At 46.7% G+C, this 13404-nt stretch overlaps 2 protein-coding genes across 8 annotated transcripts in view; one reads left to right on the forward strand and one right to left on the reverse strand.

Annotated features, from left to right (window-relative positions):
• The window catches only part of LOC149321707 (hexokinase-2-like), a 55897-nt gene extending 52235 nt beyond the window's left edge, over window positions 1-3662 (forward strand). For 5 of the 6 annotated variants that reach the window (XM_089527278.1, XM_089527270.1, XM_089527285.1 and 2 more), the window contains 5 exons: window positions 851-950; window positions 1292-1475; window positions 1571-1726; window positions 2348-2578; window positions 3306-3662. In XM_089527278.1, the coding sequence (XP_089383404.1) occupies window positions 851-950; window positions 1292-1475; window positions 1571-1726; window positions 2348-2578; window positions 3306-3432 (798 nt within the window). In that variant the 3' untranslated portion in view covers window positions 3433-3662. The remainder of the gene's footprint in view (window positions 1-850; window positions 951-1291; window positions 1476-1570; window positions 1727-2347; window positions 2579-3305) is intronic. The other variant, XM_089527258.1, reaches the window with a different exon arrangement.
• Window positions 3663-3909: 247 nt separating this feature from the next.
• Window positions 3910-13404, reverse strand: part of UNC5A (unc-5 netrin receptor A) — a 149057-nt gene continuing 139562 nt past the window's right edge. For both annotated transcript variants that reach the window (XM_089527309.1, XM_089527299.1), the window contains 5 exons: window positions 9517-9750; window positions 8152-8301; window positions 7602-7766; window positions 5296-5474; window positions 3910-5042 (listed from right to left, as the gene is read on the reverse strand). In XM_089527309.1, the coding sequence (XP_089383435.1) occupies window positions 4877-5042; window positions 5296-5474; window positions 7602-7766; window positions 8152-8301; window positions 9517-9750 (894 nt within the window). In that variant the 3' untranslated portion in view covers window positions 3910-4876. The remainder of the gene's footprint in view (window positions 5043-5295; window positions 5475-7601; window positions 7767-8151; window positions 8302-9516; window positions 9751-13404) is intronic.

Consider the following 13404-nt stretch of genomic DNA (forward strand, 5'->3'; position numbering starts at 1 on the left):
TATAACCACATACCTGCTTTTCATAGGGTAATGTGGTCCCAGGAGGAGGTGATTTGGACCCAGGGAATGGGTGTGTAACTATTTTCCTGCTTGCCATTTCTCTGCTCTAAATGGTATCATCAAGTGAGCACAGAAGCGTCAGTAAAGGAACTGGTTAAGCTTCTCTCCCCCCATGTGGTGTCTGCTTAAAATTGCCTGTTTCCAAAGGTGCTTTCCATGAGGAAATTATTTCATGTATGTTATATGTCTATGTGTGAGAGAGGGCAAGGGGAGAGTGTGTATTGAGGTATGGCAGGCTTGAGGGAAGTTGGGCATAGATTTCTTGTAAGATCTGGAAAGAGAAGCATATATCTAAGACAATTCATGCACTTGGGCTTAAGGATCAGGCAAAAAAGCAGGCTTGGAACTGGAGATGACATTGAGGTGAAAGCTCTTGTATATTAAACAGTCTTGAGAAGTGAGTTTTTAGTTTTTTACATTTTTGTTGCTGTACTGGTGTTAAAGCATTGCTATGCTTTATGTTCTTGAAAGAAGTCCCCCCCCCTCCACACACACACCTGTTGTCTAGCCTGATGGGTCACTACATATCCCAGCAAGAGGGTTGAAGACATTCCAGCAGCCATTGTGCCCTTTCACCAAACTAGCTTGGATAGCAGTGACAGAGCTTGAGAGCTCCCTTCAGGCTGATGGCCCCAGGGATATACACAGGGGAGGCAGAGGGGGCCTATTTCCCAAGCGGCAGGGCCTATGGGTCTTTTCTGGTTACTGTGGTGATAGGAAATCATGTTGCTTGGTAACACATCTTGCTGCTCTCTCTGTCTGTCTCTCCCTCCCTCTTTTCCCCCCCCAGAATGTTGATATAGATGTGGTTGCCATAGTGAATGACACTGTGGGAACCATGATGGCATGCGCCTACGGGGACCCCAAGTGCGAGGTTGGCCTTATTGTTGGTAAGGATAGGGGTATTTACTTTAGGAAATTATATTCTGCCCTCCATCACATTCCTAGCTAGGAATAGGAGGGTAGGAATGACTTTTGATGGACAGCAAGATTAGATATGTGATACCTTCTTCAAATCTGGGGTGGGGGTGGCTTCCCAAAATTAGACACCTCTGTATGCCTTTAAGGACTTATGACCAGAGGCTCCAGGGCACTGCTTCCTGACAAGTAGCTGAAATGCAAGGGCTGAAGATTCATTCTTTAGCCTTGACCCTGAGAATTCCTTTGCTGGGAAAAAATGTGAAGGTCCATCTGGTGTAGTGATTCATTTCTTCCCCATATTCTGTCACAGGAACGGGTAGCAATGCTTGCTACATGGAGGAGATGAAGAACATAGGCACTGTGGAGGGTGACGAGGGCAGGATGTGTATCAACATGGAATGGGGGGCCTTTGGAGATGATGGTTGTCTTGAAAACTACATGACACCTTTTGACAAAAAAGTGGATGCACAGTCCATCAATGCTGGCCAGCAGAGGTAAGCCAAGGAAACTGAGTATAGTTGGACTGAGCTGTGAGGTGATGTCTGCCAGCAGCATCTTCCTCTGGACACTAATCTTATCTCTCTTCCAGGTATGAGAAGCTCATCAGTGGCATGTACTTGGGTGAGATCGTACGCCACATTCTCCTGGAACTAGCTTCTCGCAAGATCCTCTTTAAGGGTCGAGAGTCCTTTATACTAAAGAGCAAAGACATCTTTCCCACCAAATTCTTGACAAGTGTTGAGGAGTAAGTGTGGATCTGTTTAGTTTATACCAGGAATCCTGCCATTCCATGCAGATTTTAAATTTTGGAGTAGATGACACATTCCTGAGAATGTTCATTTGGTGTTGTTGTTGGGTTGTTGTTTTTTTGCAAAAGATGTAGTTCAAACTACAGCAGTATGTCTCTGCCCTACTTGCTCTCCTCCTTTCATTACCTACCTCTTGTCTAAACTGACATCTCCTCCTTCTTTTCCTAAACAGCTATTCCTTGTCCCAGATTCTAAATTTGGCAAACAAGCAAACTAGGCAAGTTTATGGAAAACAGGAAAATTTACATACATTGTACGGACTTCAGTAGTTTATTCTGAGTGCTAAATGTGTGGCTTATAATGGAGAATTTGAGGTTATTTATTTATTTATTTGAACATAGTGCTAGCAGTTGAGCTTGGAATGTACAAATTTGTTACTAGTCACAACTGCTCACACAGACCTACTGGGGAACAATGACTTCTTTCAGAATAAGTGTATTCTAAGAGGGAGATAGTTCTTTTGCCTAGAATCTGTTCTAGAGCCCCTATATTTCCACATACAATAAGGCCCCAGAAGGTCCAAGACTCCATCACTGATTCTGATGTTTTGAAAGCAGCAGCCAAGGCCACCAACATGTGTGTAGTGTCCTGGAAGACCTCGGGTTGTCTGTGTCTGCTGAGGATGCCCTGGTGGTGAAAGAAGTGTGCCATACCATCTCTTCACGTGCTGCTAAGATGTGTGCAGCTGGAGTGGCTGCTGTTGTGGAAAAGATCCGAGAGAATAAGCGCATGACAAAGCTGGAGGTGACCGTTGGTGTGGATGGGACGCTCTATAAGATGCATCATTAGTGAGTTGATTTCGCATGATTGTGGGGCAAGTGAGGTTTTAACCTAACACACTGCACAAAAAGAAATAGAAACCTTGGTTTTCTACTGGATAACATGAGCAGGAAGGGCAGAGGTGATGACAGTTGTCTTTAAGCATGGAGAGAAATTTTGCTAGCACTGTTCCATACAAGAGGACTATAGTACTTGGAAGAACTGTGGGTGGCAAAGGGTGGCAATTGCTAAATTGCTGCATAATCCATGGAAAGCATGTGCTTTCTTTGGGGGTATCTGGGATTTTGAGGTATAAGCTTAGATCATCAAGAGAGATGTTGCCCCAGTTTTTTTGGGGGGGAGAAAGATGAACAACTGAAGATCCTGCATTTCCAGGTGGCATGCAGCAGAGACCCAGAGCAGATGGTTGGAGGCGGGCTGGGACTGTGGCAACCGCATGGCCCACTCTCAAAGTGGGCTGCCACAGCTGGCCCCAACCCATGCCACCTGGTGCCGGATTATTCAAGCTCCCTTTTGCTTCGGTACAAAGGACCAGAGCGTGGCATCGAAGCGACTTCGGGCTGCTTTGGGGAGGTGTGTCATGTAAACAGCATGCCCCCAAAAGTGTCTGGAAGCTGCTTCTTTTGGCCAGTCTGTTCTGGCTCAGAAATGCTGTGTTGCTGGTAATGGAGGGATTGATTGTAGGATGAACACTGACTTCTGCAACTCATAAACATTTTCTCTTCCTGTTCTCAGCTTTGCAAAGAAGCTTCAAGACACCGTGGCACTACTGGCTCCAAACTGTACTGTCAAATTTTTGTTGTCAGAGGATGGCTCTGGGAAGGGAGCTGCCCTGATTGCTGCTGTGGCCTGCCATAAATAAGAGTCATGTCCGCTTGGCTTGTATAAAGGCCTCTCAATAAGCAGGACACGTGAGCATTTTCTGCCACATCTTGACTGATCAGCAGCATGGAATTTCACCATTCTTTGAGGCAGTTGTGGCAAAGTTGCAGAAAAAGCAAATTGCAGTTGTTGTGGTGTTTTGTCTTTACAACTCTTTTCTCTTGAGATCTTTCACACACTCACAAGCAACCAAGGAGATGGGGTAGGAAAATAAAGCAAATTCTTGCCACCACCTCTTGACTCTCAAGCTATCCTTTTTGCCAAAGAGGTAGGCCAAGAGGTAGGCCCAAAATTAACTCTGACACAGGGGGTTAAAATGGGGGCAACTTCACAACCCTGGACTTGTCTTCACTTACAGGGCTTTCTGGAGAGCTCTTTATCTGTCTCTATCTGCCTCTCTTCAGATATAATGGTCCTTCCATCTGTTCAATGTGAGCACAGACAAAAGAAGCCCATGTAGCAATATATATATATAATTTATTTACATTCGTGCCCGCCAAAACATTGTGCGGGATGCTTATATGTACATAAGGCCAAGTGTAAATACTTGAATGCACTTGAATACAGAATAAAAAACGATCTTTACACAATACGGCACGGACCCTCCTGGTCCAGCACATGTTCACTGCACGGATTGGACTGCCACGCACACGCACAATTCCCTTTGCATATACACTGGGCAAAGACTAAGGAGGCACAGATCCAGTCATTCAGGACAGCCTGGCCCTTAGCCCTGGGCTGCCCTCTGCCTACATTGCATGTCGCTCTCTTGTCTCCTAGGGTGCCCAGTGTCTGCAAGCCACCCACACCTGGGCTGTCCCATAGGCCTGGGCCTTGGGTCTCTCTTGGGCTAGAAAAAACAAAAGAAACAAAACCCCACTATACAGAGATGGCTCTGGAATGACCCTGAGCTTTCCCCCCTCACTTTCTACTTTACCACAGCATGGGACTTCCTGCATGGGACTGCAGTGAGAGGGACACAGACATCTCAGCTCCAAGATCAAAGCTTACCTGTTTGTCCGGGCCACTGACAATGAGCACTCTGCTTGCCATCTCCCTGCCCTCGTGTCCCCATGAGGAGGTAAAAGAGGGCGCTGGATGCATGAGCAAGCCAGACACTTTACCAGAATCTATTGCCAGTGCCAGTAGAAAGGACAGGCCTTCTCCAGCCAGTCCCCGAGCTTCCTTAGTGCTGGGAGGGCAGGCATGTAGTAGCTGCTTCCATGGCTACTGGAGACTAAGACCAATGTGCTTTCTTTCTGGCTGTATTTGGCACAAGGAATAGAGGGCATGAGGCCAGTATGCCTCAGATGGGGAACACAAGCCTATTCAAAGCAGGATGAGTGTTGAAAGCATTGTCATCTTCAAATGGAGTTGCCTCCTGTCATCCCCCAGTGAAAGCCTGTGCTGCCCCTCTGAGTGCCTTAACACTCAGCCTCTGAAACCATAAAGAGGGAGCTGTCCTGCTTGCCCACTTCGGCCACAGCAGCAGCCAGCTGGTTGAGGTTCCCATTGGGGAAGTGACGTGCCTCCCATAAGTTCAAGATCATAGCTGTTGGGCTGGGTTTCGAAGCAAAGAAGTTGAGATGGCTGTGGAAAGAAGGGAAGCAATCATAATGTAGATCAATATCCCCAGTACTAGTTCCATGCCCTCCATTGTCCTGGAAGAAATAGAGCACATCTGTGCTTTTTGCCCCTCCAGGCAAAACCTTGTACCCCATTTGCTCCATCATCCCACTTCCCACCTATTCAAGGATTTCTGCAGGATCCATCCATTCTATAGGCAGTACTAGCTCAGATTTTTGATTCTCCAGGCACAGTTTTATATAGAGTCCCTTTTTACCTGTCAAGGTGCAACTTCTGAGCTAATGCTCTCCAGTCAGCCCCTCGAGTCCCTGGTGCATCCAAGCTGCTTATGATCTTCTGGCGGATGAGGAAAGGGATCTTGAAGGCACTGGGGCCCACCAGGGCAGGGGAGCCAGCCTCATTGTCTGGGGGCAGCCAATCCGAGAACCGAGCATCCTGGCAAGAGGAGAGAAACTATTAGGATCTACTGGGCAAGTAACAGCTTCATAGTGACAGCTCTGGGTGGGAGAAGACACTAGAACAAACATGTCTCTTCTAATGAGGTTGCTTTCTGCTATTAACTTTTATTGGAATTTTAAAAAACAGAGCTTTGAAGCATATTATTTTTAAGTGATGACTCCACTCCACCCTGCCCCAATGTGATTTTCTCCCAGATATGCCCTTATCTGACTAGACAGGCTAGGGAAAAGGACAAACACTGAAAGATCACCACAGCTAGTCCCCCATCTCCCCTGCTTGCTTGATAATAAAGAGCAAAGGGGAATCTGAAGACAAAGTAACATAATCCATGACTTATGAAACAAAGAACAAACATAGTTCAGGATCAAACTCTTGCTTATTATCTTGGTTTGTAAATCAACTAAGCCAAGAGTCCTTCATTTATGGCACACAAAAGAATGAATGGGGGATATGCAGGCTTGACACACTTTCTAGTTGGCAAAGCAGGATTTTTGAAGCCAGCAACAATGTGTCTTGGGGCGTCTCTACACAGGGCAAACATTCCTGGAAGTTGCAGCATATGTTGCTGAAGTTCCTGGTTTGCTTGTGTTTTTTTTTTTTACAAATATCCAAATGATGTTGAGGATGGAGCAAGCTTGTTTTCTGCTGCTCAAGAGACTAGGGCATGGAGCAATGGATTCAAACTACGAGAAAAGAGATTCCACCTAAACGTTAGGAAGAACTTCCTGAAGTTAAAAATCTGTTTGACACTGGAACACACTCTCTTGGAGAGTGGTGGAGTCTCCTCCTTTTGGAGGTTTTTAAACAGAGGCTGGAAGGCCATCTGTCAAGAAAGCTTTGAATGTGCATTCCTGCATAGCAGGGAGTTGGACTGGATGGCCTTTGGGGTCTCTTCCAACTCCATGATAATATGTTTCTGTTTTCCTGGACTATTTTCTGGCCATTCTTAGCATCAGCTACAACATTTTATTTTAAATGTCAAGTTTACCACTATAATTCTAAATTTTTTATGTTCAGAGATGAGAAATTTCATACCGGAGGACCAACTGAACAAGTTATCACCTTTGAAGAAAAAGCACCTTTGGAAAACCCCTAGAAATTGTTACAAATACAGTAGCTCCTGAAAAAAAATTGAAAGAATGGATGTGCAGATGATGACAACTGGCAAAATCCAAGGAGCTATACTGTGAGAATTTATACTTCTTTAGACCAATCTGAAAAACCCCTTCAGCAGCTCATGTTGTGTTTTTTTCTGAGCACACACATAACTGCAGCCTACATACAATTCTGGCTATATGTTGTTAGGCAGAAAAGCAAGCAAGTAGAAGAACTTAAGAGAAATGTTATATAAAAGGGAAAGCCACCCTGACACAGGTCTGAAACAGATGGCAATGAAGGGGCAGCTTGAAGCTGCCTCTACTGCGGCAAACATGTCACTGTCCTGAAGGAGTCCTCTGCTGCCAGCCCAAATAGTGGAAAAGTTCTGTTCCAATTTGGGCTGGTAAAGGGCTGCCTCATGCGGCCCCGGCACAATCTCCAAGTGGCTTTCATGCCAGGTACGTGCGTTGTCAAAATGTCATGCCCCCGGAGTAACTTGAAGCTGCCCTTATCTGGTTGGTTGGGCATCTTGGGGGCATGCGTTGTCAAAAGACCACATCCCCAAGCTGCCCAGCAGCTGGCTTTTCCAACCTGTCTGTTCCAGCCCATAGTCTTGCCTTGAACATTTGCTCTTGGGGCTGTTCAACAGGAACTCTAGGAGACAGTGCCCAGGATCCAGAGCCTAAAAATAGTACAACTTCCAGAATTCCTGAGTCATCAATTGGGGGATTATGATTACTGTAGTCAAATTAAATAACTTTTCCAAGCCCTGCAGCAATATCCATAATATATCTTCACATAAAATACTTGCAATCTGTTCCAAAGTAGAGACAGAGATGTGCACCCAGCCAAATAACTTAATGCTGCCTTGCCAGTCTCCATGGTGCTATGTTTAACAGGGTCTTTCATGGCCAGTTCCACATAGCACAGGAAATCCCTTCCAGGACAAAGGGTACAACACAAACCATTTTGTGAACCCTCTTTTCACTGTGCCCTTGTTATCACCTTGGCAATGTTGAAGTCAATATTGAAGCTCTGCCCATCGCCCTCCACTTGCCAGATCCAGATTTTGCAAGCCAGCTGGCAAGTGCTAGTGCTGAGTCGTTCCAATGTGAAGGTGCAGTGCAAATATGGTTGCAGCCCACTCCAAAGGTGATAGAAAGGAATCTCCTGTGAGGACAGAATGGACACACTCGGGTTAGAATGTGTTATTTATCTAAAGATGATAAAGCAGGAGGCTTGTGCATCATGACAAAGCTGAACGTGGGAGCAGATGCCAGTTGAGTCAGCAATGAGACCATATACAAGTGGTAGACAGAAATCTGCTCCTTGCCTCCAAAGAAGAATTTGACTCTACATGAATTACTTAGCTTGAGAAACCTAGTATGGGAATTCTAGGGTCTGAGACAGAGAATATTAGCTAACAGAGGAGGAAATGTAGAAGACCTAGACTGTTAACAGAAACCCCAACTCCAACTCTTACAGGCAAAGAGTGAACACACTGCCCCTTCTTTATCTGGATGACGACATTCCCAGATCTAGGGGCCACAATCACCTGATAGCTGACAAGGAGCTTGCTCTTCCACAGTGAGCTGGGCACATCATGAATGGAGAGGCGCAGGTTGTGGTAACTGTCCTTGAAGTGCAGAATCCGTGGTGCACCAATCAGCTGTCCTCCCATCTGCTTCTCTACTTGTACCACTTCCTGTGTTGCAATGAACATAAAGGAGGAGCAAGGAAAGAAAAGCTGAGTTTTAAGGACCAACAATGCTCTCTTTCCAGCAGCCAATCCCTATTTCTGACCCCAACTGTTGCTGAGTTGTAGTCTGGATTTTGGAGCTGGTCTTTGTTGCTATGGCAAAATCCCTGGATGGACAATGCTAACATAGAGCCCAAACAGATAGCTCTGAAGGGGCGGCTTCACGCCCCCCCTTTGAACACCAGATTGGGGCTGTGGTAACCGCAGGCTGCAGCCCTGATCCGGCTACTTGCTGGCTCAAATAGAGGCGGCAAAATGCTGCTCCTTTTTGAGCCAGCAAAAGAACGCTTTTTCTGCCGATGTTGTGGTTTTGCAGCACTTGGGCAGCGTGTAGCATCTAAATGCTGCACCGTGAAGCCAGCCCACATGTGGGCAGGCAAGTAGCTTCTGGGTGGCATCAGGGCATGTGTATGCCATGCCGCCACATTGCCTGCAAGGTGACTTTTAGTGCCAGTCTGTAACAGCCCTTAATGGAGAAAAGATACTGGTGTTGTGGGGAAAACATGACACCTAGGTAAGATGAGGTTAGACAGCCTGCAGCTGTAGTGAAGTGGTCCTTACAAGAAGCAGTAAAGGTTGAGTCTCCCTCATCCAGAATTCCAAAATCCAAAATAATCCAAAACTTTTTTCTTGGGTGACTGAGATAGCAACATCTTTGCTTTCTGATGGTTCAGTGTACACAAACTTTGTTTCATGCGCAAAATTATTAAAAATATTATGTATAAAATTGCCTTCAGTCTATGTGTATAAGGTGTATATTTTTGTAAATGAGTTTAGACTTGGGTCCCATCTCCAAGATATAGAATTAGAATTATAGAATCATAGTGTTGGAAGAGACCACAAGGGCCATCTAGTCCAATCCAGTACCATGCAGGAACTCACAAAGCACCCCCGACAGATGGCCATATGCAAATATTCCAAAATCTTTTTAAAAGTCCAAAATCTAAAACACTTCTGGTCGCAAGTATTTTGGATAAGGGAAACTTAACCTGTATATTGGGTCCATGGTCAATGCCACATACCTGTTGGGATATTTTTGAACAAATAATGGTTAACTGAAACTAGAGATTTATGTAATACTCTAGAATAGTTGTGAAAAAAGATCAGTGGTTTGCACATACATTATTTCCAGAGAAGCATGGCCATTTTCAGGGGTAGTACCTTGAGTGCATCCCGGGTGTCACTGAGGCAGTACACACGGACATCATATTCCAGTCTAGTACATGTTGTGGGTGCAAACAGAACCAGTTTGAGGCGTTTTGATGCAGCCATGCTCAGGGATTCCCCCACCAGTGCAAAGCGGCCCAGCTGCTCAGTGAAGATGAAGCAAGCCTGGGGCTCCAGCTGACAGTGGTAGAGTTCGGAGGAAGCTGGTTCACCCAAATGCAGCACATCCTAAGAGAATGGAAAAAGGAGGGGAGGGGAGATCAGCCCAATCAGTATGGGGAGCACAGAGGTAGAGAGGTAGCATAACAAGTCAACAGTGCACAAAGGGGCAAAAGGCTCAAATGGACAAAGGAATGTGCCAATGTGAATTGTTATGATAAGTGCAGTGATGGCAAAAGAAGAATACTGACTGAGAAAACAGAAAGTAAGCTTCAACATAATACCAGGAAGAGTGGTTGGCTGTGATATGGTAAACATGGTCTTGTATGGGTGGAATAAGGGTAACTTGCAAGTGACATGTATAATCAGGTAAGCAGCATGAACTCATAAGAAGGAAGGCCTTCTGTTTTTCAAGCATGTCCACCATTGTTAGCACTACATTTGACCTCATCTGAGGACCCAGGGCTCATCAGAGCCCTCATTGCAGGTCACCAAAGAGAGCCTCTTCTACCCAGGTGTATCTCTGTTGAGGATTACACAAACAATCTAACTGCATTAATTCAGCAGCAATCCTGTGTATGTACTGCAAATTTGCAGAATTCAAGGCACAAATAGGGTGCACCATTGGAGCTGGAATTCACTTTCCATTTCTCTAAAAGGAAAATCCCTAGCTCTTTGAGATGCGAACATAGACTGGAAAGTATTTGGCCAATGCCCAATGAAGCCAGGGGAATATGATTTCCAGTATAGGACTGCAGAGAGCCAGCATGACTCTGGAGAAGAGGGTTTGTATCCCGTTTAGTCAAGAAATCCCCCTAGGTGACCTTGGCCAAGTCACAATTTCTCAGCATAAGAGGAACGCAAAGGGAAGGACAGGTTGCTTACCTGTAACTATAGTTCTTCGAATGGTCATCTGTGAATCCACACAAATGGGTTATTCTGCGCCTGCGCAGCATTTTCGGATCCTACTGGAATTGCTAGGGAAGACTTTTTGGTGGTAGTTCCGCTCACCCTCTATATAGGCAGGAGGTCTTCCCACCCTTTCTCAGTTCCAAAAAGGTCCGCCGTAAGAGCAGACAAGGAAGAGAGAAGGACACGACAGAGAGGAGGACAGGCGGGATTTGTGTGGATTCGCAGATGACTACTCGGAGAACTACAGTTACAGGTAAGCAACCTGTCCTTCTTCGTGGTCTCTGCGAAGCACACAAATGGGTTAGACTGGCAAGCTTGTTCCTCTGTGGAGGAGGGAGTGTCCTGGCAATAAACAATTATTAAACCAGAAAAAACAGTGTGAGTGTCAGTTATTTAACAGGTGCCAACTAACCTTAGTGAATTCTGGAAAGGAGAACAGCTCTGCCAAAGGCTGCTTCATGTCAGTGTCTGTTATCAAGTAAGTCTGTAGTGCTTGATAAAGGTCAGAGGTTGTGACTAAACCCCAGCCTTGCAAATGTCCTCCAAGGGAATTCCAGAGAGGAAGGCTGAAAATGAAGCTACCGCCCTGGTGGAATGGGCTCGAATTCGAGCAGGTGGAATCTTCCCAAAAATCTCATAAGAGAGGAGGCTTGTGGCAGTCACCCATTTGGAGAAACGTTGAGGTGTGACTGGAAGCCCCATTTTGGGGTTTGAATAACAAATGAAAAGTCTGGGAGAATGACGAGAGGATGAAATCCTGTCGAGGTAGAAGGCTAGCACCCGTCTGACATCAAGGAAGTAGAGCCAGCACTCAGTGTCGGTGGTCAGGTTCGGGGCTAGCATTGGGGGAACCATGTCTTGACTGAGATGAAAGGTGGACATGACCTTTGGGAAAAAGGAAATGTCTGGACAGAGGACAACCTTGTCCTTAAAAAATTTCAAGCACGGAGAGTCCGTACGGAGGGCACAGAGTTCACTGGCCCGGCGTACTGAGGTGATGGCTACCAAGAAGGCTATCTTCCAGGTGAGGAGCCTGAGGTCACAGGAAGCCAGAGGTTCAAAGGGAGAGGTAGAGAGTGCTGCCAAGATGAGCTGGAGGTCCCAAGTGGGGATCAGGATCACTGCCGGCGGTCTTAGGTTGGCAAGGCCCTTGAAAAATTTCTTCACGAGTGGGTCAGTGATGGGCAGCCAAAGAATTGGAAGTGTGCACAGATGGTCACGAGGTAGCATTTTAAGGACAAAATGGAGAGTCCAGATGCTGAGAGGTGGTGGAGGAAGTCCAGAACAATGAATACTGTGACCTCCAAGGAGGTGAGTCCTGCTAAGCACAGAAAAACCAAAAATTTAGCCCATTTGAGGGCATAGGAGTGCTGAGTGTAAGACTTTCGGGAAGCCAAGATGATTTCTTGGACCGGTACCGAGAGTCGGGTCAGGGCCGAATCCTCCATGCCACGAGACAGAGAGTATCCACATCAGGGTGGCAAACCCAACTGTCGTGAAGGATCAGGAGGTCGAGACGGAGTGGTAGAGGCCAGAAAAGGTTGTTGGAGAGATGAAGGAGGGGGGTGAGCCTTGGCTGTCTCGACCACCAAGGGGTGATCAGGATCGCGTCCGGTCTGTCTGCGTGTAGCTTTGTTACCACCCTGGTGATCAGAGGAAATGGAGAGAAGGCGTAGAACTTTTTGCTGGACCACTGGAAGAGGAAGGCATCCCCTTGGGACCGAGGTGAAGGGATCCTGGAACAGAAGTGGTTGCACTGAGTGTTGAGATGCGAAGCAAAAAGGTCACTGTCCGGTGTTCCCCACAGAGAAAACAGGTGGAGGGCGACTTGAGGGTTCAGTTGCCACTCATGTCAGGAGTCTGGAGCTCTGCTCAGTTTGTTTGCAAGCTTGTTCTCCTCTCCAAGGAGATGTATGGCTTGCAAGATGTCTTTGGATGCACCAGTTCTAAATTTGAAGGGTGAGGCTGAGAAGGGTGGCTGATCTGGTACCGCCCTGCTTGTTAATGTAATACATCACAGTCGTGTTGTCCGTGAGGAGGAGGTCGAGCTGGTTCCATAGGGAGGGCTCGAAGGCCTTCAGTGCCTTTTGAACTGCTAGCATCTCGAGTGCATTGATGTGAAGTTGGTGCTCTTTGGGAGACCATCTGCCGTGGACAGAGAGTTTGTCAAAATGGGCTCCCCAGCCCATTTTTGGAGCATTGGTGGTCAGTGAAGACTGAGGTTGTGGCGGCAGAAAGGGAATGCCCACCAAGACATTGCATAGGTTGAGCCACCAGTGGAGGGAGCGGGTGACAGGCTTTGGAACAGGGAGCCATTTCTGTGGATCATTGAAGGCAGGGTTGAAAACTGAGAGGAGCCACGACTGGAAGGGACGCATGTGGAGATGGGTCAACGGCGTGACATATGTCATGGATGCCATATGGCCGAGGGTGACCTGAGCTGTTTGGACAGTGATGCGCCAGAAGGCAAGTCAATGACGAATTGCATACCTGACAGTGAGGAACCTTTCGTGAGGAAGGTATGCTCTGCAGGTCGTGGAGTCCAAGGTGGCCCCTATGAAGTGCACCTGCTGGTTTGGGCAGAGGGTGGACTTTTGTTTGTTGATCATGAGTCCCAAGTAGTGAAGGAGAGAGAGAGCCAACTCGATATGGGAGATGAGCATCTGCCTGGATGGGGCCACGGACAACCAGTCGTCTAGATAAGGAAAGACAATGATGTTTTGTTGGCAGAGGTATGTGGCTATGACCGCCATGCACTTTGTGAAAACTCTCGGTGTGGTGGAAAGTCCAAAAGGCAGTACTCGGTACCGA

Source organism: Sceloporus occidentalis, unplaced genomic scaffold (genome assembly GCF_023333645.1).
Source record: "Sceloporus occidentalis isolate IW3139 unplaced genomic scaffold, rSceOcc1.0.p SCAF_1, whole genome shotgun sequence".
Taxonomy (NCBI): domain Eukaryota; kingdom Metazoa; phylum Chordata; class Lepidosauria; order Squamata; family Phrynosomatidae; genus Sceloporus; species Sceloporus occidentalis.